This window comes from Bufo gargarizans, chromosome 7, assembly GCF_014858855.1.
Source record: "Bufo gargarizans isolate SCDJY-AF-19 chromosome 7, ASM1485885v1, whole genome shotgun sequence".
Lineage (NCBI taxonomy): Eukaryota > Metazoa > Chordata > Amphibia > Anura > Bufonidae > Bufo > Bufo gargarizans.
Window position 1 is genome coordinate 58,005,443 of NC_058086.1, and position 24,398 is coordinate 58,029,840.

General features: G+C 43.8%; 1 protein-coding gene across 2 annotated transcripts in view; it reads right to left on the reverse strand.

Annotated features, from left to right (window-relative positions):
• Positions 1 to 24,398, reverse strand: part of ASTN1 (astrotactin 1) — a 499,082-nt gene that overhangs the window by 126,110 nt on the left and 348,574 nt on the right. For both annotated transcript variants that reach the window (XM_044301692.1, XM_044301691.1), the window contains exons 10-11: positions 10,984 to 11,124; positions 10,413 to 10,563 (exon numbers count right to left, since the gene is read on the reverse strand). In XM_044301692.1, coding sequence (XP_044157627.1) covers positions 10,413 to 10,563; positions 10,984 to 11,124 — 292 coding nt within the window. The remainder of the gene's footprint in view (positions 1 to 10,412; positions 10,564 to 10,983; positions 11,125 to 24,398) is intronic.

The following is a 24,398-nucleotide window of genomic DNA, read 5'->3' on the forward strand; positions in this document are numbered from 1 at the left end:
CAGTATGTCATCCAAATGTCAGGGGTCTGCACCTTTAGGCCTGGAATTTGAGAGGTCAATACTAATTAGACAATGGTTTTCGGAAGCTCTAGTGTCTACTTTACTAAGAAGTAGGAAAGCTGTGACAATTTCTATCTATACAAGGATTTGGAAGAAGTTCTTAGATTTTTCAGGGATAGAGGCAGACTCTTTGCCCTGTGAGTTTTCAGTCCTATAAATTCTGGAGTTTTTCCAGAAGGGGTTGTTCATGGTGTTCGCTAAGAGCACCCTTAAAGTACAGGTTTTGGCCCTTTCTGCACTCGGGGGGAAAATTTTTGCTATTGACCCTTGGGTAATAAGATTCTTCAAAGCGGTAAACAGAATCGTCCCAGTGAAAGTGCCCAGTTTTCCCCCTTGGGATCTAAACCTAGTGTTAAATGCATTAACTAGGGAGCCCTTTGAGCCATTGACATCCTGTTCAGTGAAGCTTCTTACCGTTAAACTAGCCCTGTTGGTAGCACTAACCTCTGCAAGAAGGGTTAGCGAAATTCAAGTTATCTCAATAACCCTCCTTTTATTTCCATTCTAGAGGATAGGGTTAGTCTTAGAACAGGCCCAAAGTTTTTTTTTACCAAAGGTTCCTTCCAAGTGTAACAGGCTCCAATAAATTGTTTTTCTGTCTTTTTGTGCTGATCCCAAGACCCAGGAAGAAAGGGTTTTCCACTACCTGGATGTGATGAGAAGTCTTATGCGTTATCTTGAGGTTACGAATGATTGGAGGAGGTCCTCTGCCTTGTTTGTTCTTTTTTCTGGCATAAATAAGGGTAAGGTAGCCTCAGAAAGTTCCCTAGCCAGGTGGATTAGGGCAGTTATTTCTCTGGCTTACTCCCTTTCTGGAAGTTCTCCTCCTCTATCTCTGAAGGCACATTCTACTCATGCAGTTTCTACCTCCTTGGCTGAGAGGGCTAATGTCTCTATTGATCAAATCTGTAGGGCTGTCACACGGTCTTCTTCTCTTCTTCTTCTACTTTCTACTGTCAGTATCTGCTTCAACTGAATCCTGTCTCTGATCTTCTGTTTGGGCAGAAAGTTCTGGAAGTTGTTTACCACCCTTAAGGAAGGGGGTTCTCTGTAATCTCTCTCTGTGGTGCTGTTGTGGGGGAAGGAAAAAATGATGATTAAACTCACTGGTAATCGACAGTTTTCCAGACCCCGTGACAGCACCCTTCCTTATTTACTCCCCGGTGTTCACAGTTTCTGGTTAAATTGCACAAGGTGTAGCAAAAAATAAAATAAATAATAATATATATAAAAAAAGTTATTGCATAAATTAACCTAGGTTGGAGTCTCTCTCATGCTCTGTAAACCACTGAGGTGGGAGAGAGGCTCCACTTTTTTATTCTGCAAGTTTCCTGTCCCTGGAGGCGGATCCTCTCTCTGTGGTGCTGTCGTGGGGTCGGAAAAATCTGATTACCGGTGAATGTAATCATCATTTTCCTTTCTCACCCACAACTTCAGCATCGCCCCTAACTAGAGATGAGCGAATTTCATATTTTGAAATTCGTTCACGCTTCGTTTGGTAATAAAAGCAGAATTGCCTTCTGGATTTCGTTACCATGGACCATAACGCAATTCTACGACGGAATGCATAACGGAATGCCTTTAGAGGCATTCCATTATTCATTTAGTCATAATAGAAGTCTATGGGCTGCAAAACGGATCCGTTCCATTTCCGTTATGCAGGGGAGTCTTCTCCTGCACAATGGAAATGGGACGAATCCATTATGCAGGCCATAGACTTCCATTATGATGGAATGAATAACGGAATGCCTCTAAAGGCATTCCGTTATGCATTCCATCATAGAATTGCGTTATCTCTACCCCTAACAACGCTCAGCTAGTTAATAGCTCCTTCCACCCAGTTAGTTATACTAACGCTCACCTCTCACTGTCTCTGTTGCTGCTTTGACACGCCCATGAACATGACATCACAGGAAATAAGAAAGAGATGCATTGACATGGTCTTGTGATCACAGCCCAGAATGGAAGACAATAGCAATAAAGATAAAATAAATACCTTACAAAATTACAGCGACCTTCATAAATTATTATTTTAAGGGATGTTGATGCAAACCATAAAACCCCTTTAAGATCTATATTGCCTGATCTTCGTGTGACTTTGTTGGTCTCTTCCAGATACTCCAGCTTCCTACTACAATACTGATAGTAGATATGAGCAGTTTTGAAAAATTCGATTCGGCAGCTTTGTTCTGAATTAATTTTTCACAAGTCGCAATAAATCAGGTATACCCAGGCCAATCTGCCTAATCATGTTCTTCCCACTTGGTGGTCCAATCTCAGTATGAAGGCTTGGAAGTTAAATTGCGCGGAGAGTGCCGTGAAAGTGCAAGGAGAACGTTCTGAACTATAGGATCTACTACATTTTATTGCCAAGAAAATAAATGTGCAATGCACCAATATTAAAGTAGTAGCCCCATGACATAAGTGGGGAGGGTGGCAGCAGCAGCAGTGACAGTAGCAGTGACAGTAGCGGCCCCGTCACAGAGAGGGGAGGGTGGCAGAAGCAGCAGCAGTGGCAGTAACAGTGACAGTAGTGGCCCAATGACAAAGTGGGGAAGGGGGCAGCAGTGGCATACAGCACAAGATGGTGGCATATCACAGTAGTAGCAGAACCCAACAACAGCAGTGTGATAGCAAGGACCCATGGTATGTATATGCTTGTAAAAATGTAACATGTACATATCAGTAGGCCAAGAAGCCCCATTGTAGGAATGACATTAGAGGCAGCAGGTAGGTGGCATCAGATGGGTGGCAGCACTGGGATATTGTGTAAAATGGGCCGTTACTTCTTTAATCATTAGTAGCAGAATGATCTATTCTATTGCATCAGGCACAGGTGTCTGGAAATCCTGGTTCATTCATGTCTGATTCACTTAGGGGCAACTATGCCCCTACCGCACTGAACACCCGCTCTGAGGCCACACTACTGGCTGTAATATGCAAAATAATGTAATAATAATAACTCCAATAATGTGGAGCGCCAGTTATGGGTCTTCAACACAGTGAAAGCCAGATATCCCTCAAAGGAAGGAAAACCGAGCAAAGGAGTGTCCCCATTATAGAGATCACCCAATCCACCAGATTAAGTGGCTCCTATGTCAAGATCCTGCTCTTTTACAATCTTTAAGGATGTGACGGGGAAAACCTAAGCCAGTTATCCATCCACAGACCGCTGTTTCGGGGTGTTGCCATCAGTGTGGAGTAGGATTCTGGCTAACCGGGAGCAATGCCTTGGAGACTACTTAAACAAAACAATGACTGATCTTAGGGAGACCAGCTACAGAAAACACTGTGGAGCCTCATTTAAGAGTCTCGACACAGCAATCCAAAGTGCAAAGCTCCCTGGGAAACAGTAATATGCAAAATAATTGTGGAGCCCCAGTTATGGGTCTTCAACACAGTGAAAGCCAGATATCCCTCAAAGGAAGGAAAATCGAGCGAAAGGGGCCACTTAATATGCTGGATTTGGTGATCTCTGTAATGGGGACACCCCTTTGCTCAGGTTTACTCAGGTTAACTTCCTTTGAGGGATATCTGGCTTTCACTGTGTTGAAGACCCATAACTGGGGCTCCACAATTATTTTGCATATTACTGTTTCCCAGGGAGCTTTGCACTTTGGATTGCTGTGTCGAGACTCTTAAATGAGGCTCCACAGTGTTTTCTACACTACTGGCTGGGCAGGTAAAGCATGCGGCCACACTTCAATTTTGCATGCCTAGTAGTCCAGGTGATCTTGGATCATGGGTGATAGGGTGCAGTCCAAATATGCCACCACCTGCTGGTTGAGGTTCTGCTGGATGGTTTCTTCAGAAGGAGGCAGAAGAAAACTGTGCATCAGAGACTCCAGACTTAAGTTCTTGCTGATGGAGATGGTGCTGCTCCCCCCCCCCCCCCCTATAGTAGTCCATTTTTTGCATCCCTCTCAGAAGGCCTAAAAAAGTGTCCCCATTTTTGACCAGCAGCGAGGGTCTAACAATAAAGATAGCCAGAAGGCATCCCTCTACCGAATCCTGACAATGCGGCTGTCACTACACAAACAAGAAACCATGCATCCGGCCATTTAAGCAAGGGACTCTGAGGGACTCCCAGCCTACATCTCCACTGCATACTGCCACGGTCTGTCAGGCTCACGTTTGTCATCATCCTCATGCTCCTCCTGCTCCTCTCCTGTTGCTTGGGTAGATAAACCACTAAGTTTTGTATAAAATTGCTGGGCGTTTATGGCCTTCTCCTCGGCCTTATCCCCCTCCTTCTCCTCTGCCAGTTCATCCTCCTAAGGGCACAGGTGGCCATGAGATGAAAGCGCCACATCTTCTGTCCCCTAGCCAATCAGTTTTCTCAGTATTCCTTTCAGGATGTGAAGAAGTGGAATGACATCATTTATCTGGTAGTTCTGCCGACTGACAAATAAAGTGTCACATGTCACACATGAGCTGCCACTGGATAACTTGGAAGTTACACCGGATAGTAGAACTGTCTGCCTGCTGCATTAAGAAATCGTTGACCGTCTTCCTCTGCTCATACAGGGGTCTAAGATATGGAACGAGGAGTTCCAACTGGTCGAAACATTGCATTTTTCATGCAAAGTGCAATGGACATTTTTAACAGCTCTTGCAGTTTAGTGGAAGGCTTTAGGAACCGGGTGACAACAAGATTAAAGACGTGAGCATGGGTCAGCCCTCCCTGAAGCAGTGCAGACAAAATGTTCTTCCCATTAGTAACAATGGTTCCTATCTCTAGTCAGCGAGGAGACAGCAAGTGTTCGATTTCTTGGTTGATGATGCCGAGCAGTTCTTACCCGGTATGGCTCCGTTCACCAAGGCTGTCCAGGTGCAGAACCATGTGACAACACCTAGCTTTGCATAGGTGATATGTTGGAGAACCAGTGTGAACTGTGTCTAGAGGGGAGGGTGAGGATAAGGTGGAGGATGAGGAGGCAGAGAAGTATATTGACTCAGAAATCCAAGCATTACAACATGGAGGCGGCATTGCCATCACCCAGCCAAGTTGCTGGTGTGCTTGGGCCGGAAGCACATTTACCCAGTGGGCGGTGAGCGACATATATTGTCCTTGACCATAGTTACAACTCAATATGTCAGCGTTGGAGTGAACTCTACCAGACACAGAAAGGACCAAGGGCTGGCCCACCTTCTGCTGAAAATATGTGTGCAGGACTGGTACAGCTTATGTTGAAAAAAATGTCAGCTTGGGACTCTCTACCTTGGGTGGGAAGAAGCCATCAGTTCTCTGAAAGGGGAAACAGAGGGACTGTAGTACCATAAACTTGGCCAGGTGCACGGTCAGCTTCTGTGCTGTTGGATGAGTGCACGCATACTGTTGTCTTTTTGCAATTGCCTGGGTGAACTGAGGATCAACTTTTTGCTCTTCTCCCACAACAGTTCTAAGTGAGCAAGTGACAGTAGCAGAGCTAAACAGACTGTAGGACTCACTATAGGAGTTGGTTGCTTGATGAACTCAGGAGCAATATTCCCTCTAAGCCTCTGTAGCTAGTGAGAGCAGTTAGGGACTTTCGGCCCCTTCTAATCTGGGAAATACAAAAACTGCCTTAAATAAATATTAACATAAAGTGCCAGGGGCGGAACTACTGCTGCAGCAGCTGTTGTGGGGCCCACAGTGGCAGGGGGGCCAGGCAGTAATGGATGTCTGTCAACCATTTCAGCCCGGGCTACATTCCCCGGCCTTAGCTCTCCCCATCAGTCATGATGCAATGACATCATCACACCTACTGGGCTGAGTAAAAGAGTGCACAGGCCAAGGATCATTCCCCAGCATGTGCTCATCGAGGGAACAGGGCTAAGTTAGTATTAATTTTAATTTAAATTTTATTAATACCACAAGGGTTTCACTAATGTAAGTTAGCACTAAGAGGGGGCACTACAGTGTCGGGGCAATAAGGGGATAAAACTACTGTCAAGGGGGCACTAAGTGGGCATAACTACTGTGTGAGGGCACTAACATGGCATTCTACTGTGTGGAGGCACTAAGGGGGCATAAATATTGAGTGAGTAGAGGTTGTCTGGCGAGCGTGGGAAGTCTTGACTAGCCACGGAAGGGGTTGTTGTGGGGAAGTTGCTCATGGATGGTGGAGAGGCTCATTCAAAAATTTGCTTTGGGGCTCAGGCTTTTTAAGTTACACCCTTGTACCATGCCCTCTTAATAAACTATAAGGCAGTTAGATATACAGGGTCACATAGCATCCAGGTAAATAGCCTGGCATCCCATAACTCCATCGATCAGACACTAGAACGGGAAACCATACAGTGGATGGAGGGCTGTGTCTAATGTGTAGATTCGAGTACTGGAATACTGAATGAGCCTGCCGAGTGGATGGAACCTTCTGCTTCTGGCTCCATCCACTGTCTATTTTCCAGCCCTGGTAGCTGCTGAAACAGCTTATCAATGGAGGTGCACACTGATCTAATACATTATTGATAACTAGTGTTGAGTGAACCAAAGTGTCCCAAGTGGACTTCAGGGAATTTCTGTGAAAATTTGATTTGCTGCGAAGCTGAATTTCCTCGTGCTTCATGGTAGCAAATCGATTTTCCCTGAAATGGGGTAAAAAATAAATAAAAATTATACTCACCTCATCTGTTTGAGCGTGAAGAGCCCGGGGCCGCCATCTTGATCGAAGATCTCGCACAAAATTTTGTGTGCGGTGACGTGATAATGTCATCAAGCGTTGCGTGAGATTTCCCGCTGGATCTTTAATCAAGATGGTGGCGACGGGCTCTTCGCGATCAAATGGATGAGGTAAGTATAATTTTTTTTTTTTATTATAGACCTTAATATTAATGTCTGAAGGGTGCAATGACGGAGAGCGGCTCAATCGCAAAGCAAATCACGTAATCACGTAATTCATCACAAAGCTAATTTTTTTGTAAAATTCAGCGAAGCAGCCAAATTGAATTTTCGAATTTCTAATTTTCAAGAACTCCGCTCAACATTATTGATAACCTGTCTAGAAAGATTGTAGACCTTATGCCATAATACTCGCGCACACATCCGCTATTATGATGCATGGATGAATAATATCACTGAGAGATGCGGGAAGTTTTTTTTTTTTCTTGCCCATTCGTATCATCTGATCAACAACAAAAACATTTTGGGTTAACTTTGAAATGCAAATACCCATTTCCAATATGGCACCTAGCTGGAGTTCAACAATGATGATATCTGAAGACTCCAGGGCCTATAACATATTTCCCACCTATCCTGCAATTTTATTTACTTAGACAATATGGTTGTTGATTCACAACACTGCTGTCATTATGTGCAAGAGGCGTGCTCCTCACTTTGCTCTTCATTCCACGTAAAATGTTTTCTAGTCCTAGAATCATCAGTGTGAACATACGGGGAAACAGCACTCACATGCAATTGAAATAGGTTGCCCAGAACTCGAAAAAAGACTCAGTTTTTTTTCTAAAAATAGTGACATAGTGTATGGAATTACAGCTCAGGCTCATTCCTGGTCACAATACCAGGACCAGCCATTAGTACTATTTCTGGGAAAAACAAAACTTTCATCGAATTCTGGAAAATCCTTTGAATCTCAAGTCTGACATTTTCCTGGATTCCGGGTCACAATACCAGGACCAGCCATTGGGCAAGATTACTACTATTTCTGGGAAAAACAAAACTTTTATCGAAATCTGGAAAATCATTTGAATCTCAAGTCTGACATTTTCCTGGATTCCGGGTCACAATACTAGGACCAGATATTGGGCAAGATTAGTACTGTTTCTGTGAAAAACAAAACTTTTATCGAATTCTGGAAAATCCTTTGAATCTCAAGTCTGACATTTTCCTGGATTCCGGGTCACAATACCAGGACCAGCCATTGGGCAAGATTAGTACTGTTTCTGTGAAATACAAAACTTTTATCGAATTCTGGAAAATCCTTTGAATCTCAAGTCTGACGTTTTCCTGGAAAATCCTATCATTTATCTTACTGAAAAGCTGTCTATCTGCAGTGCTAAATTAAATAAATCACCTATATTTATTTTTACTAATTTTAACCAGATGATACATATTTGTTTCTATTTTTATTTTCTGATTGTAAACTTTTTTTTTACTCTACTTTCTGTATATGATGATGGGGCAGCCATCTTACCTAAGCTGCAATTCAGCATTCAGAGATATGTTTTCCAGCAGCCACGGGCACCCTAGGAACCTGTAGTCTGCAGATGACTCACTGGCTTTTATGGGAGAGTGTTGTGGGCATGCTCTGTGAACAGCATTCCTGCTAAGCTGCGCCGCCATAGTATCTTCCACTCAGAGCCTCTGTAGGCCCAGTCACTGCCGATGACTTCTTCTTTTATCTGTGGTGTTACATAGGACTGCAGATGTTTACTACATTATCTGTACTCATAAAGTGATCAATGTTATCTGTTGTGTTACATAGGACTGCAGATAATGTCTACTACATTATTTGTACTCAGAGCTATTGCTGTGTTATCTATAGTGTTACACAGGACTGCAGGTGGTATCTACTACATTAGCTCTACTCAGAGAGCTATCACTGTCATCTTTGGTGTTACATAGGACTGTAGATTATATGTACTACATATCGTGCACTAAGAGAGTTATCACTGTGTTATCTGTGGTGTTACACAGGACTGCAGGTGATATGTACTACATTATCTGTACTCAAATACTTATCGCTGTGTTATCTGTGGTGTTGCATAGGACTGCAGGTGATCTGTACTACATTATCTGTACTTAGAGAGTTAGCACTGTGTTATTTGTGGTGTTGCATAGGACTGCAGGTGATAGGTACTACATTATCTGTGCTCACAGAGTATTCACTGTGTATCTGTGGTATTACATAGGACTATAGGTAATATATACTACATTATCTGTACTCAGAGTTATCAGTGTGTTATCTGTGATGTTACATAGGACTGCAGATAACATCTACTACATTAGTTGTACTCAGAGAGTTATATTGGTGTCAACGGTGGTGTTACATAGGACTGCAGGTAACATATACAACATTATCTGTACTCTAAGAACCATCCATGTGTTATCTGTGCTTTTACATAGGACTGCAGGTAACAACTACTACATTATCATTAGTTCTGTTTGGTGCAATCTTTATGTGTTTTCGGCTAGGGTTACGCACGAACTTGGAGGCAATAGCTGTCGTATGACCAAGGATCACAATGTAGCAGTGCAGCCATAAAAATGAATGGGACTGCAGCGTGACTCACAGTTTGCTGCCACCCCAGAATTGCAAAAAAAAAAAAAAATCCAGCCCTGCTGTTTTATCTTGTCTTATTTACTACGATAGATTTGCTCTTTGACCAATATAACGATTGCCCAGCTTTGATGGAGCATTGCTCGGCTCTAATTTCACTCCGCTCAGAAGCTGCTTAGGCTTAGAGGGAACACTGTGTAGGGAGGGGGAGGAGGTAAGCTGTGACCATCACCTGAATGTTGCATCATCCTCTTCAGAGGTGTTTTCTCCCATTGTAATCTGGTCCATAATGATAATGAGATGACTGCTGAAAAGTGCTCTCGATAGAACAGGAAGTGTCAACCTACTGTATGGCTTAGTGGCCAGAGTGAGTACTGCAAGATTTCAGGATGTTTTTAACACAGATAGTTTGGGAGCATTTACTCATTAGGGAGTTGTGCATAGATAGGGACAGGATCTGGACGGGGTCACCCCTTTCGGGGCGGGTGCTCTGTGTTAGATAGGTAGGGTACTGTAGTCCCTTCCCAACTTTTATAGGGTTTATTTAGGGATAGGTGGCTTCTGAGACTACGCTACAGTCCCTGTACATTAAGATGCCGCACTAACACATCTCAGCCTGGGACTACCTTTCCGAAACTGTGTACGGAATCCTGTCCAACCCATCCGGATCCTCTAAGAAATACACTGCAGGATCCGGTAAGATCTAACCATTTCTAATTTGATAATTGCTCAAGGTAACAATATGTGAATACTACAAGTATTTTAAATCTATGGTGTAACCGCCGTTCTCCCTCTATATACCTCGGTGCAGTGTGGTTTTTAACCTGAGTTATTTTTTATCTTTTAGTTAAAGGTCCATTAAAGATTGTTTTATATAATTCCTCTTAATTTGCTGGGTGGGCAGTATTTAACACAGATAGTTACACTGAACATTTAAAAAAATAACCAAATGTACTTCATTTAACACAAAAAATTGATTCAACCAAATAAGTCATCTTCTGATTATGTATGCCCCTTTAAATTCAGGCTTATTGAAGACAATACCCTGCATTGATTTCCAGAATACGGAGTTTAATTGACTTTAGATTTAGCGTCCCTTTAAAGTTAATGAATACAAGCAGCTGAACTTACCACACAGCCACTGGAATCCAACTTGCGGTCCGAAACACATCGGAAGTTCTTGCTGCAGCCCCCGTTCCCTTTGGTGCAATCCCGGACTGGTCCAAAGGAGTCTAGCAGAATCTCAAGGTTATCGAAGGAGGAGGAGGTCATAAGCTCCTCTCTGTGGGCAAAGCAAACAATAGGGAAGGAGGCAGGGAGTAGGATGATAGATAGGAAGAGACAGGGAGGAAATCCATCAAATCAAGGAAAGCTAGAAAAAAAGGCTGCATTTCAGCGCAAGGGGCAAGAGGGGGGTCAGGACGAGGGGGAAATAGATTAAGAAAAAAAAAGGAAGGATTGAGACAGAGGCAAAAAAAAGTGAGAGATGTGTTGGTGAGGACATACAAATCATCGGGCACAAATGCTGCCTCTGTAAGATAGTCACTGTTTATGAGAGCGAGCTACAAAGCGTGCATTCAATATATAGCCATTATTTAGCAGAACAACGTGTCCCTGATACAAGCGGGCGCATTAATCAGAGTGCGGAGAGAGGTTCTGCTCAGTGACATTACATCTCCCCGGTGTATCCCCACGCACTCACCTGACCTCAACAGCATCCTCCATAACGCTCATGTCTGTTTTACACTTGGCTGATGGATTAATGGCCAGTTCAGCAGGGGGTATGACAAAGCTCTTGCTGAGAGGAAGCCACATACCTTCTCCCAATGTATAAGTAAATCTGTGTGAAAAGAAAGGAATGTCTTAAAATTGGCTAATCAAAGGGTCTGCTCAAAAAAATATTTAAATGGGTTTTCTGGGGTTAAAGGAAATATGGAATCAGAAAATGTGATGTTTTTAAAATCATGTTTTTATGTTTAAAGGGATTCTGTCAGCAAGATTTTCTATATGGAGCTGTTCATATCATCCTCTGTCTCCATTATCTAATTAAAAATATACTAGTTTTACCCCCACCTGTCCTTTTATCTCCGCTTATCTCGTAGCCAAGTGCCGCCCCACTGCTAATTATGCACTACTCTCATCTCCGATGGTGCGCCGTAATCTTGCGCATGCGCACTAAATCCCTCAGGGAACGAAGCGCACATGCACCAGCTGTGCGCGAGATTACGGCGCACCATCGGCGATGAGAGTAGTGCATAATTAGCAGTGGGGCGGCGCTGGGCTACGAGATAAGGGGCGCGGCTGGGTACAAACACCCGGAGGGACAGCCCCTTAGGCACGTTAGTAAGGTAATTAGCATATTAATAAAACTGATTTTTATCAAAAATTAAAGGACAGGTGGGGGTAAAACTAGTATATTTTTAACCACCTCAGCTCCCCTAGCTTAAACCCCTTAATGACCAGACCACTTTTTACAATTCTGTACTACACTACTTTCACGGCTTATTGCTCGGTCATACAACTTACCACCCAAATGAATTGTACCTCCTTTTCTTCTCACTAATAAATCTTTCATTTGGTGGTATTTCATTGCTCCTGACATTTTAACTTTTTTCATATTAATCGAAATTGACCGAAATTTTGGCAAAACAATTACATTTTTCACTTTCAGTTGTAAAATTTTTCAAATAAAACTATATTTCTATATAATTTTTTTCCTAAATTTATTGTTCTACATGTCTTTTATAAAAAAAAATACAATAAGTGTATATTTATTGTTTTAGGTAAAAGTTATAGCATTTACAAACTATGGTGCAAAAAAATTAATTTACGCACTTTGACTTTCTGAGCACCTGTCATGTTTTCTGAGGTTCTACAATGCCCAGACAGTAGAAACACCCCACAAATGACCCCATTTCGGAAAGTAGACACCCATAGGGTATTCGCTGATGGGCATAGTGAGTTCATGGAAGTTTTTATTTTTTGTCACAAGTTAGCGGAAAATGATTATTTTTTCTTTTTTTCTTACAAAGTCTCATATTCCACTAACTTGACAAAAAAATAAAATTTTACATGAACTCACCATACCCCTCACGGAATACCTTGGGGTGTTTTCTTTCCAAAATGGGGTCACTTGTGGGTATTTATACTGCCCTTGCATTTTAGGGGCCCTAAAGCGTGAGAACTAGTTTGGAATCCAAATGCGTAAAAAATGCCCTGTGAAATCCTAAAAGTACTCATTGGAATTTGGGCCCCTTTGCGCACCTAGGCTGCAAAAAAGTGTCACACATGTGGTATCCCCGTACTCAGAAGAAGTAGGGCAATGTGTTTTGGGGTGTATTTTCACATATACCCATGCTAGGTGAGATAAATATCTCTGTAAAAGACAACTTTTCCCATTTTTTTATACAAAGTTGTCATTTTACAGAGATATTTTTCTCACCCAGCATGGGTATATGTAAAAAGACACCCCAAAACACATTGCCCTACTTCTCCTGAGTACGGCGATACCACATGTGTGACACTTTTTTTTGCAGCCTAGGTGCGCAAAGTGGCCCAAATTCCAATGAGTACCTTTTAGGAGGGCATTTTTAGGCATTTGAAATCCAAACTACTTCTCACGCTTTAGGGCCCCTAAAATGCCAGGGCAGTATAAATACCCCACAAGTGACCCCATTTTGGAAAGAAGACACCCCAAGGTATTCTGTGAGGCGCATGGCGAGTTCATCAAAGTTTTTTTTTTTGGCACAAGTTAGCGGAAAATGTTTTTTTTTTTCTTACAAAGTCTCATATTCCACTAACTTGTGACAAAAAATACAATATTACATGAACTCGCCATGCCCCTCATGGAATACCTTACGGTGTCTTCTTTTCAAAATGGGGTCACATGTGGGGTATTTATACTGCCCTGGCATTTTAGGGGCTCTAAAGCGTGAGACGAAGTCTGGAATCCAAATGTCTAAAAATGCCCTCCTAAAAGGTACTCATTGGAATTTGGGCCCCTTTGCGCACCTAGGCTGCAAAAAAGTGTCACACATGTGGTATCACCGAAATCAGGAGAAGTAGAGCAATGTGTTTTGGGGTGTATTTTTACATATACCCATACTGTGTGTGAGAAATATCTCTGTAAATAACAACTTTTTAATTTTTTTATACAAAGTTGTCAATTTACTGAGATATTTCTCTCACCCAGCATGGGTATATGTAAAAATACACCCCAAACCACATTGCCCTACTTCTTCTGAGTACGGCGATACCACATGTGTCACACTTTTTTGCAGCCAAGATGCGCAAAGGGGCCCAAATTCCAATGAGTACCTTTAGGATTTCACAGGGCATTTTTATTCATTTGGATTCTGTGAGGGGTATGGCGAGTTCATGTGAGATTTAATTTTTTGTAACAAGTTAGTGGAATATGAGACTTTGTAAGAAAAAATAAATAAATAAATCAATTTCCGCTAACTAAAAAATCTTCTATGAACTCGCCATGCCCCTCAAAAGTGTTCTTTATAGCGCAGCAGCGATTTTACAGTGTTTTTGCAGTGATCAGAAAAGAAAAAATTCTGTCGTCACTGCGGTGGGGCGGACTGAACGCAAGTGTGTGCACGAGATCAGGCCTGATCGGGCGAACACTGCGTTTTTTGTAGAGCCTGTAGAACATGTCCTATTCTTGTCCGCAATTGTGGACAAGAAAAGGCATTTTCTATATAGTTCTGGCAATTTGAAAGCACATTGCCGGTGTCCGTGTTTTGCGGATCCGTGGATCCGCGGATCCGCAAAACACATACGGCCGTCTGAATGGAGCCTTACAGGGTGGTGATCAATGACAGGGGGGTGATCAGGGAGTCTATATGGGGTGATCAGGGGTTAATAAGGGGTTAATAAATGACAGGGGGGAGGGTGTAGTGCAGTGTGGTGATTGGTGCTACTTACAGAGCTGCCTGTGTCCTCTGGTGGTCGATCCAAGCAAAAAGGACCACCAGAGGACCAGGTAGAAGGTATATTAGATGCTGTTAACAAAACAGCGTCTAATATACCTTTTTGGAGTTAAAAAAATAGCATCTACAGCCTGCTAGCGAATGATCGCCGCTGGCAGGCTGTAGATCAACTCGTTTACCTCACGATTCTGCGAACGCGCGCTCCTGTGAGCGCGCGTTCACAGGAAATCTCGCGTCTCACCTCCAGGAGGAATAAACCGGCCGCCCGCAGGACACATCCCTGCGTTAGGCGGTCGGGAGGCGGTTAATTAGATAGATGGAGACTGAGAGGATGATATGAACAGCTCCATATCGAAAATCTTGCTGACAGAATCCTTTAATAAACTGTATTTTTAAACAATTTTTCATTAAATAATTTTTTTTTTTTAAAACCATAAAATCATGCCATTTTTGCACTGGCCACTAAGCCTACTAATAGGCTCCACTTTTTGGTCTGTACTGAACGCTTTACTGCAGTTATCTGTCTTATCTATACACGGAGGTGATATCATTACAGGCAGGATTCGAATGACAGATAAGACCAGATCCACCATTCACAATGGGTGATTGTCAAATCTTATCTATTCTTTCCTTGTACAATGACCTATGCACAGGGCACGCCTAGAAAACTCTCCCATAGAAGTCAATGAGGTCCCCTCCTGACCATTGTGTTTATGGCCCATGGGGCTGCCGTAAAGCAATATTCTTAATGCATTTTAAATGCTGTGAAAAACAGCTCAGACAAGATGGCAGCCACATAAACGTGGTTCAGGAAATTGAATTAAAAAAATCTGTCATCAGAAAATAAAAAGAGATTAGAAAAAATGAGATGTGTTACTAACAGGTTTTAACTAGCAGAAAAAAGATTTGGCGAGAAATTTCCTTTACATATTGATAAATTAACTTTATGATAGGTCACCAATATCAGATTAGTGGGAGTCCGACCCCCGGTGCCCCTATTTGAAGAGGAGTAGCGCTGTGGCCTCTTCACGGCAAACCAAGCACAGCACCATACATTGTATAGTGGTTGTGTATGGTATTGCAGTTCCAATCCCTTTGACTTGAAAGGGACTGAATTGCAGAAAAGCCATGTGACCGATGGATATGACATCACAGACTGAGGAAGAGGTTGCAGCACTTGCATGAATATCATGGCACCTTAAAACAGATGATCCAGAGTTGACCGCCACCAATGTGATATTGATGACCTGTCCGAAGGATAGGTAATCAAGAATCAACTCCTTGAAAACCCCATATATAAATCCTTATATACCATACATCTGTAAATGAACTGCAGACTCACTATTCACGGATAACTATACAGGGATCATTTATACAAGTGTCATACAGACAGTGGCGTACCAAGGGGGGGCGGGGGGGCGGCCCGCCCCGGGTGCCACTCACAAGGGGGGTGCCATGACGGAGTCACCCCTTCATCCACTGCTGCATGGTGGCTGTAGCGCCCTGCGACGGGGAGGAGCACTGCGGGATGTGGCGGTCACTCAGGCGGACGCTCTCCCGTCTGTTCTCCGGCTTCTGTGAGTCTTGTCCGCGCTGCGTGCCGGCTTTCTTAATATAACCAGCCAATAGCAGAGGCGGAATGCTCCGGGAAGCTGCGCTGATTGGTGGAGGTAGGAGAAGGGGCGGGGTCGCCTCCGGCAGCCGTTGACAGGGTGTTACAGGCTGGAGCTTGGGAATGGAGGGGGAGGAGGTGGCAGGGGCGGGGCCGAGAAGGGGATCGACCATTCACTACAGGAGAAGGGGGTCATTCACTACAAGAGTAGGTGGATAGTGACTACAGAAGGAGGGATCATTCACTACAGGAGGAGGGGGTCATTTATTACAGGAGGAGGGGGTCATTCACTACAGGAGGAGGGGGTCATTTACTACAGGAGGAGGGGGTCATCACTACAGGAGGAGGGGGTCATCACTACAGGAGGAGGGGGTCATTCACTACAGGAGGAGGGGGTCATTTACGGAAGGATCCATTACCAGCGGTCGGACGGAGCCTGAGGTATCATCAAAATGTGAGTAAATAATTGTGTAATTAAGGGGTGTGTGTGTGCGTAATTAAGTGGGGGTTTGTAATTAAGGGGGGGGGGTGTAATTAAGGGATGTGTGTGTGTAATTAAGGGAGGGGTAAGGTGGGGAGGGAGGGTTTGTAATTAAGGGGGGGTGTAATTAAGGGAGGAGGTGTAATTAAGGGGAGAAGAGAGGGGGTGTAATTAAGGGTGTGTGCGTGTAATTAAGGGGGGTGTAATTAAGGTGGGGAGGGAGGGGGTGTAATTAAGGGGGGGGTGTTATTAAGGGAGGGGGTGTAATTAACCACTTCAGCCCCGCTAGGTGAAACCCCCTTCATGACCAGAGCACTTTTTACACTTCGGCACTACACTCCTTTCACCGTTTATCGCTCGGTCATGCAACTTACCACCCAAATTAATTTTACCTCCATTTCTTCTCACTAATGGAGCTTTCATTTGGTGGTATTTTATTGCTGCTGACATTTTTACTTTTTTGTTATTAATCAAAATGTAACGATTTTTTTGCAAAAAAATGACATTTTTCACTTTCAGCTGTAAAATTTTGCAAAAAAAACGACATCCATATATAAATTTTTCGCCAAATTTATTGTTCTACATGTCTTTGATAAAAAAAAAAATGTTTGGGCAAAAAAAAAAAATGGTTTGGGTAAAAGTTATAGGCTTATAGCATTTACAAACTATGGTACAAAAATGTGAATTTCCGCTTTTTGAAGCAGCTCTGACTTTCTGAGCACCTGTCATGATTCCTGAGGTTCTACAATGCCCAGACAGTAGAAAACCCCCACAAATGACCCCATTTCGGAAAGTAGACACCCTAAGGTATTCGCTGATGGGCATAGTGAGTTCATAGAACTTTTTATTTTTTGTCACAAGTTAGCGGAAAATGATGATGATTTATTTATTTTATTTTTTTCTTACAAAGTCTCATATTCCACTAACTTGCGACAAAAAAAAAAAAATTCTAGGAACTCACCATGCCCCTCACAGAATACCTTGGGGTGTTTTCTTTCCAAAATGGGGTCACTTGTGGGGTAGTTATACTGCCCTGGCAATTTAGGGGCCCAAATGTGTGAGAAGAACTTTGCAATCAAAATGTGTAAAAAATGACAGGTGAAATCCAAAAGGTGCACTTTGGAATATGTGCCCCTTTGCCCACCTTGGCAGCAAAAAAGTGTCACACATCTGGTATCGCCGTACTCAGGAGAAGTTGGGGAATGTGTTTTGGGGTGTCATTTTACATATACCCATGCTGGGTGAGAAAAATATCTTGGCAAAAGACAACTTTGTATAAAAAAATGTGGAAAGTTGTCTTTTGCCAAGATATTTCTCTCATCCAGCATGGGTATATGTAAAATGACACCACAAAACACATTCCCCAACTTCTCCTGAGTACGGCGATACCAGATGTGTCACACTTTTTTGCTGCCAAGGTGGGCAAAGGGGCACATATTCCAACGTGCACCTTTCAAATTTTGCAGGCCATTTTTTACACATTTTGATTGCAAGGTACTTCTCACACATTTGGGCCCCTAAATTGCCAGGGCAGTATAACTACGCCACAAGTGACCCCATTTTGGAAAGAAGACACCCCAAGGTATTCCGTGAGGGGCATGGCGAGTTCCTAGAATTTTTTTTTTTTTGTCACAAGTTAGCGTAAATTATGATTTATTTTTTTTTCTCTTTTTTCCTTACAAAGTCTCATATTCCACTAACTTGCGACAAAAAATAAAAAATTCTAGGAACTCTCCATGCCCCTCACGGAATACCTTGGGGTGTCTTCTTTCCAAAATGGGGTCACTTGTGGCGTAGTTATACTGCCCTGGCAATTTAGGGGCCCAAATGTGTGAGAAGTACCTTGCAATCAAAATGTGTAAAAAATGGCCTGCAAAATCTGAAAGGTGCACTTTGGAATATGTGCCCCTTTGCCCACCTTGGCTGCAAAAAAGTGTCACACATCTGGTATCGCCGTACTCAGGAGAAGTTGGGGAATGTGTTTTTGGGTGTCATTTTACATATACCCATGCTGGGTGAGAGAAATATCTTGGCAAAAGACAACTTTTCCCATTTTTTTATACAAAGTTGGCATTTGACCAAGATGTTTATCTCACCCAGCATGGGTATATGTAAAATGACACCCCAAAACACATTCCCCAACTTCTCCTGAGTACGGCGATACCAGATGTGTCACACTTTTTTGCAGCCTAGATGCGCAAAGGTGCCCAAATTCCTTTTAGGAGGGCATTTTTAGACATTTGGATCCCAGGCTTCTTCTCACGCTTTAGGGCCCCTAAAAAGCCAGCGCAGTATAAATACCCCACATTTGACCCCACTTTGGAAAGAAGACACCCCAAGGTATCCAATGAGGGGCCTGGCAAGTTCATAGAAATTTTTTTTTTTCGCATAAGTTAGCGGAAATTGATTATTTTTTTTTTTTCTCACAAAGTCTCACTTTCCGCTAACTTAGGACAAAAATTTAAATCTTTCATGGACTCAATATGCCCCTCAGCAAATACCTTGGGGTGTCTTCTTTCCAAAATGGGGTCAGTTGTGGGGTGTTTGTACTGCCCTGGCATTTGAGGGTCTCCGCAATCATTACATGTATGGCCAGCATTAGGAGTTTCTGCTATTCTCCTTATATTGAGCATACAGGTAATGAGATTTTTTTTTCCGTTCAGCCTCTGGGCTGAAAGAAAAAAATGAACGGCACAGATTTCTTCATTCGCATCGATCAATGTGGATGAAAAAATCTCTGCCAAAAAAAAAAAAATGGAGGGGAAAGGCGTCTGCCAGGACATAGGAGCTCCGCCCTACATCCATACCCACTTAGCTCGTATGCCCTGGCAAACCAGATTTCTCCATTCACATCAATCGATGTGGATGAATAAATCATTGCCGGTATTTTTTTTTTTTTTTTTTATATATATATACAAAGTGTTTGCCAAAGCATAGGAACGCCGCCTCCTCCTCAGCTCGTATGCCTTGGCAAACGTATCTGTCACTGCAGAGGAGAAAATCCCGTCTTGCAGCGCCGCATACACCGACTTGCGTGTAATCTGACAGCAGCGCAATGCTTCTGTCAGAATGCACATCGGTGCTGCAGCTAATCGATCGGTTGGTCCACCTGGAAGGTAAAAAGACAAAAAAAAAAAAAAAGGAAAAACCAGGCCGCAACGCAATAATTTTATTAACTTTGCAACAGAACATGTAACTTTAACTTTTTAACTGAACATTAACCTTTTTGCTTACTGGTGTTTTTTTTTTTGTTTTTTTACCTTTATAAAACAAACCTCTCCTTCCCCATGGGTGAATGTGCAAAGCGCAAATCGCCCAAAGATGTGGCGACGTGCGTTATGCACTTTGTCCCATGTGAAAGGAGACGTTTGCAGCAGCAGTGAGTGAATGGGCCCTAATAGCCCTGTGTGCCTATCCTGGTGAGATGATCCCTATGCTAATAGTGTACCTGTGAGTGGTACTTCCGGAAACACTCTCCAAAGCATAGGGCAGGGTGGTCAGGACAGTCAGGACAGAAATAGCGGGTGTCACGCCTTATTCCACTCCTGCTACAGACACGACATCTTTTTCGGGGTGACGGTTGGGTTGAGGTACCAGGAACGACATTGGGGAAATGTCGCTCGTGTAGACGGCTAACTACACTGGTGGATGGGGCCACGGAACCTCCTGGGTACAGGAGGTTCTCGATGATCTCTTCCTGAAATTTGAGGAAGGATTCAGTTCTCCCAGCCTTACTGTAGAGAACAAAACTATTGTACAGAGCCAATTGAATTAAATATACAGACACCTTCTTATACCAGCGTCTGGTTCTGCGGGAAACTAAATACGGAGACAACATCTGGTCATTGAAGTCCACCCCTCCCATGTGGAGGTTATAGTCGTGGACTGAGAGGGGCTTTTCAATGACACGGGTTGCTCGCTCAATTTGTATTGTCGTGTCTGCGTGAATGGAGGAGAGCATGTAAACGTCACGCTTGTCTCTCCATTTCACCGCGAGCAGTTCTTCGTTACACAGTGCGGCCCTCTGCCCCCTTGCAAGACGGGTGGTAACGAGCCGTTGGGGGAAGCCCGCGCGACTAGTTCGCGCGGTACCACAGGCGCCAATCCGTTCTAGAAACAAATGCCTAAAGAGGGCCACACTTGTGTAAAAATTGTCCACATAAAGATGGTACCCCTTGCCGAATAAGGGTGACACCAAGTCCCAAACTGTCTTCCCACTGCTCCCCAGGTAGTCAGGGCAACCGACCGGCTCCAGGGTCTGATCTTTTCCCTCATAGATCCGAAATTTGTGGGTATAGCCTGTGGCCCTTTCACAGAGCTTATACAATTTGACCCCATACCGGGCGCGTTTGCTTGGGATGTATTGTTTGAAGCCAAGGCCCCCGGTAAAATGTATCAGGGACTCGTCTACGCAGATGTTTTGCTCTGGGGTATAAATATCTGCAAATTTCTTGTTGAAATGGTCTATGAGGGGCCGAATTTTGTGGAGCCGGTCAAAAGCAGGGTGGCCCCTGGGACGGGAGGCGGTGTTGTCACTAAAGTGCAGGAAACGCAGGATGGCCTCAAAACGTGCCCTGGACATAGCAGCAGAGAACATGGGCATGTGATGAATCGGGTTCGTGGACCAATATGACCGCAATTCATGCTTTTTTGTCAGGCCCATGTTGAGGAGGAGGCCCAGAAAAGTTTTAATTTCGGAAACTTGGACTGGTTTCCACCGGAAAGGCTGGGCATAAAAGCTTCCCGGGTTAGCGGTGATAAATTGTGTGGCATATCTGTTTGTTTCGGCCACAACTATGTCTAAAAGCTCCGCAGTCAAGAACAGCTCAAAAAATCCCAGGGCCGAACCGATCTGAGCTGTCTCAACCCGAACTCCAGACTGGGCAGTGAAAGGGAAAACTACAGGTGCGGCTGAAGTTGGGGACTGCCAATCAGGGTTTGCCAGCACCTCTGGGATTCTAGGGGCTCTACGGGCACGTCTTTGCGGTGGCTGCGACGGGGTCACTACTGCACGTGCCACCGTACCAGCTTCAACTGCCCTTCTGGTGCTCGCTACTTCACCAGGTTGTACGGCAGTGCTGGTACTAGGTCCAGGGAGGGCTGGGCTGCTGGTGTATGCCTCACCACGTAATCCGACAGCACCAGCCCCACTCTGCTGCTCTCGAAGCGGATCCTGCGCAACCTGTGGTCTAGCGACACGGGGCCGGGTACGCCTGGTGGTATCAGGGACCTCAGCCTCCTCGTCCGAACTTTGGGTCAGAGAGCCACTGCTTTCTACAGGTTCGTATTCTGACCCGCTGGATTCATCAGATGAGGGTTCCCACTCCTCATCCGACTGGGTCAGAAGCCTGTAGGCCTCTTCAGAGGAATACCCCCTGTTAGACATGTGGGCAACTAAATTTAGGGGTATTCCCTGAGACTACCCAAGAAAAAAAAAGCAAGCCTGTCTTACAAAGGGGAGGCTAGCGAAGTACCGGAGGCCGCTGCGGTTGATAAAAAATATCAAAACTGATTTTTTTATCGCCGCAGTGCGTGTAAAGTGATTGTGCAGTGAACCAAAAAAAAATTTTTTTTTGTCACTGCGGTGGGGCGGGTGTGGGCGAACGCACGTGTGGGCGACCGATCAGGCCTGATCGGGCAAACACTGCGTTTTGGGTGGAGGGAGAACTAAAGTGACGCTAGTACTATTATAGATCTGACCGTGATCAGTTTTGATCACTTCCAGATACTATAAAAGTACAAATGCTGATTAGCGATACGCTAATCAGCGAATAACGGACTGCGGTGCGGTGGGCTGGGCGCTAACCGATCCCTAAACTACCTAACCAAGGTGCCTAAACTATACTGAAACCTAATGGTCAATACCAGTGAAAAAAAAAAGTGACAGTTTGCACTGATCACTTTTTTCTTTTCACTTGTGATTGACAGGGGTGATCAAAGGGGTGATCAAAGGGTTAATTGGGGTTCAGGGGGGTGATCAGGGGCTATAGTGTAGTGTTTGGTGTACTCACTGTGTAAGCCTGCTCCTCTGCTGGATCCAACCGACGAAAAGAACCAGCAGAGGAGCAGGCAGCCATATAACAGATCATATTTACAAATATGATCTGTTATCTGGCTTCTGATTGGATTTTTTAAAAATCAGCAACCTGCCATCCAATGATCACGGCTGGCAGGTTGCTGACGAAATACTCCTGAACGAAATGTCGGTGCGAACTGCGCATGCGCGGGCGCAAATTTGCGTCATCTCGCGTCTCGCGAGATGACGCGTATATGCGTGACTGTGCGCAGCGCTGCCGCCTCCGGACCGCACATCTGCGTTAGGCGGTCCGGAGGTGGTTAAGGTGGGGAGGGAGAGGGGGTGATTTGTAATAAATATTATTGAAAACTTTCTTGGGCGGGCGGGGGAGGGGGGGGGGGGTGCCAAACAAAGGGTTCGCCCCGGGTGCCAAATGCTCTAGGTACGCCCCTGCATACAGATCCATACTACAACATGTAGTGCAAAGACAATATTACAGGCCTCTAAATAGCTCTACCATTTCTTTGTAATACCTCTATATGAAGGAAAGCATAGTAAGGCTCCACAGAAGGCTATGGAGAAGAATTGCTACATAAATCTAAGGCTACATTCACACGACCGTACTGTATGAATGAGTCTGCATCCTTTCCGCAATTCTGTGGAACGAATGTGGACCCATGCTGTCTGCATCCATAGTTCCGTTCCGCGGCCACGCAAAAAAGATAGAGCATGTCCTCTTGTTCACAATTATGGACAAGAATAGGCATTTTCTATGGTAGCGGCGGCCGTGTGCGGTCTGCAAATTGCTGAACGCACACGGACCAGTATCCGTGTTTTGCGGATCTGCAATTTGCAAAACACTACGGTCATGTGAATGTAGCCTAATAGACAAAAATGGTAACTTGCTCCATCAGATGCCTTAGTAAGGATTTATTGTTCTGATGAATGACAACCCCACCGTATGGCAAGTCTTGTAGGAGCTCCTGGTGCTGCCTTACATGCACATGGTTCTGACTTGCCAAATGACAAGCTCCACTCTTCTGCAAAATCAGCACTCATACAGGTGAAACTCGAAGAATTAGAATATCGTGCAAAAGTCCATTTATTTCAGTAATGCAAATTAAAAGGAATTGCATTAATGCAGCTTAAAATTAGAATTTTTTCTGAAAAGGTTCAATATTCTAGGCTCAAAGTGTCAGACTCTAGTCGGCTAATTAATCCATACCCCCTGAGCAAAGGGGACCTGAGATTGTGATTTTGGGATTTTCATAAGCTTTAAGCCATAATCATCCAATTTATAACACATAAAGGCCTGAAATATCTCGCTTTGCATTTAATGAGTCTCATATGTTAGTTTCACCTTTTAAGTTGCATTACTGAAATAAATAACCTTTGCACAATATTCTAATTTTTTTAGTTTCACCGTTATATTGGCAATACAAAAAAAAACTGTCCTTGACCCATTATCTTTACTTACTTTGAGCAGTGAGTGTATGCAGTAGACCAGTTTTTCCCAACCCGTGTGCCTCCAGCTGTTGCAAAACTACAACTCCCAGCATGCCCGGACAGCATTTGGCTTGAGTTGTAGTTTTGTAACAGCTGGAGGCACACTGGTTGGGACCATAGACCTGTGTATAAACTGCATAGTCTTGTGATACACAGACTCACATAGAAACCTCAATGCTAAGTAAAATTTCCTCCTCCTCTAATCTTTATTACCACCAAAGTTTAGATTATTAACTTCCACGGGTTCGCTCAACCCTATTTGCCACCAAAAAAAGAAAATTTGTGGACCTTTTTTAATGAAAAAAAATAAAAAATCAGGCAGTGCAATGGGTTATTAAACAGGCTGTTTGTTACCACCGGCTAACATCTGTTCACCCATAATCATATACGTCACTGTCACTTTGACATTATTAATGCTGTCATGGCATTAAATTAGCTTCAAAGGGTCTCGATACAATCCTCCCCAGAGTGTCACATATGACTTTTCAGAACCACTGGAGCACTTTCGATTAAGACCAAATTTACTTGGCCTGAATCAAATCTGATGGCCGATAAGACTGAATCG